This window comes from Vicia villosa, linkage group LG4, assembly GCF_029867415.1.
Source record: "Vicia villosa cultivar HV-30 ecotype Madison, WI linkage group LG4, Vvil1.0, whole genome shotgun sequence".
NCBI classification, from domain to species: domain Eukaryota; kingdom Viridiplantae; phylum Streptophyta; class Magnoliopsida; order Fabales; family Fabaceae; genus Vicia; species Vicia villosa.
The window spans coordinates 33,973,648-33,975,700 of NC_081183.1; the positions used below are offsets into that span (position 1 = coordinate 33,973,648).

General features: G+C 44.3%; 1 protein-coding gene across 1 annotated transcript; it reads left to right on the forward strand.

Moving 5' to 3' along the window:
- Nucleotides 1-343: 343 nt before the first annotated feature.
- LOC131597017 (uncharacterized) lies at nucleotides 344-1,657 on the forward strand. Its single transcript, XM_058869739.1, has one exon. The coding sequence runs from the start codon at nucleotides 344-346 to the stop codon at nucleotides 1,655-1,657; it is 1,314 nt and encodes a 437-aa protein (XP_058725722.1).
- Nucleotides 1,658-2,053: the final 396 nt, after the last annotated feature.

Below are 2,053 nucleotides of genomic sequence, written 5' to 3' on the forward strand. Positions count from 1 at the left end.
GATTCTCGCGGCGACGAGTCACGAATTTGGTCATCTTCACAGTGACATTGGTTTCGTTCCGGAATTCAGAGCCAAACCGAGTTTCCTTAAAAACGAGCCAAAATAAGACGCACCGAGGGCAATTTGGATATTTCACGTTGACAATATATAAACTTTTTGCTCTTCACAAATGAGGGAGAGGACTTCACAATTTCAATTCACCAAAAATTTTCATAAACACTTTCTCTCAATTTCCAAGGATCAAAACCAGAAATTCTATAAAACTTTCATCAATATTCATCATCTTTCTTCAAGAATCAAGAGCAACATGGATTGAAGATCAAGATCTCGAGTCAACAATCCTATGCCTGCCCACGGAGGATGCGCAGGAGTGAATGCTATTGAGGATGAAGGGATAAAGGTTGTGACTGATGTGGGCTGTTTGACCTTCCCTCTTGTGTCTGTGAAGCAACATCTGGCTAATAGTGGCATCTTCCCGGGTTGTGGTGTCGACTGTGAGAATTGCAAGAATCAACCTGAGGGCTGTTTTGATTTGAAGAGTATGGTTCAGAGATTGATGGATGAAGGTCCTCTCCAATTCTATAGAAAAAGGATAAACATGAGGGTTGCAAACGGCGAGGTGGTGGTAATTGACATTCCATATGATCCTGTGGCTCCTATCAGTATTCAGGTGCCTGTTCAGATACCTATCGTCATTCCTTATACAGAGCAACCAACAGCATTAATGATCACTGTTCCTGGGCCGATTCCGTATGAGAGTGAGAAGGTCGTTCCTTGGCACTATGGCTCAGATGTGTACTACTATGGTACAAAGAAAGAGGATGAGTTGAAAGACAAATTTGTGGAGGTCGTAGTTGCAAACACTGATAATCTTTCCAGTACTGGTAGGATCACTCGTAGTGGTAGGGTGTTCTCTCCTAAGCTTGTACAAGACAACGCAGATGCTTTGGCTAAGGCCAAAGGCAAACAGGTGGTGACTGATGATCAGAACTCTCCGGTTCAGAATGGGGCACCTGGTAGTGCTGTATCTTCCAAGGATGTGGAGGAGTTGTTAAGAATCATCAAGAAATCAGATTACAAAGTTGTCGAGTTGTTGGGTCAGACCCAATCAAAGATTTCTATCTTGCAATTGCTGATGTGTTCGGAGGTTCATAGAGATGCTCTTTTGAGAATTCTGAATGGTGCCTACGTACCCCAAGAAATATCTGTGAATCAGTTAGAGGCGGTGCCCAACAATATTTCAGCTGGAAATGGCTTAGGGTTTACCGATCGTGATCTTCCTCCAGAAGGGAGAAACCATAACAAGGCGTTACATGTTTCGATAGAGTGTAAGGGGACGACTTTGTCTCGTGTTCTGGTTGATACTGGTTCTTCCTTGAATGTGCTTCCCAAATTGGCCCTTATGAGAATTGACTATGCTGGTGTTGAATTGAGGCCCAGTGAATTGGTGGTACGAGCTTTTGATGGTTCAAGGAGGTCTGTATTCGGAGAAGTAGATTTGCCTATCCAAGTTGGTCCTCAGATCTTCACCACGACTTTTTTACATAATGGATATTCAACCTGCTTACTGTTGTCTGTTGGGACGACCCTGGATTCACAAGGCCGGCGCTGTGACATCCACTCTTCATCAGAAGTTGAAGTATCCAGTCGATGGTAAAGTGGTGACAGTTTGTGGTGAGGAAGATTACATCGTGAGTCATTTGTCTTCTTTCCGGTATGTGGAGATCGAAGGTGAAATACATGAGACGCCGTTCCAAGAATTCGAGGCTGTAAATGCTGTGAAACTCCTCTTTATCAGATAACGAAGCCAGAAACGATTATGTTTTCCCTGAAAGACGCTCAGGTGGTTGTTGAGACGGGAAAGGTGGAAGGCTGGGGGCAAGTAATTGATGTGCGTCCCAAATTTGACAAGAATGGTCTTGGTTTTAGCCCGGGGAGGCAGAATGCATCGCTCAAGCCTGATATCCTCAGCCCGATCAAGTTTGTGAGTGGTGGTGTCATTCAGAATGGTCAGGTTAATGCCATTGCCAATGGTGAAGAGGTGGATAGTGAC

What these genes read in the sequence shown, in the direction of transcription:
- LOC131597017 (XM_058869739.1), top strand. Translation starts at nt 344, where the DNA reads ATGCCTGCCCACGGAGGATGCGCAGGAGTGAATGCTATTGAGGATGAA.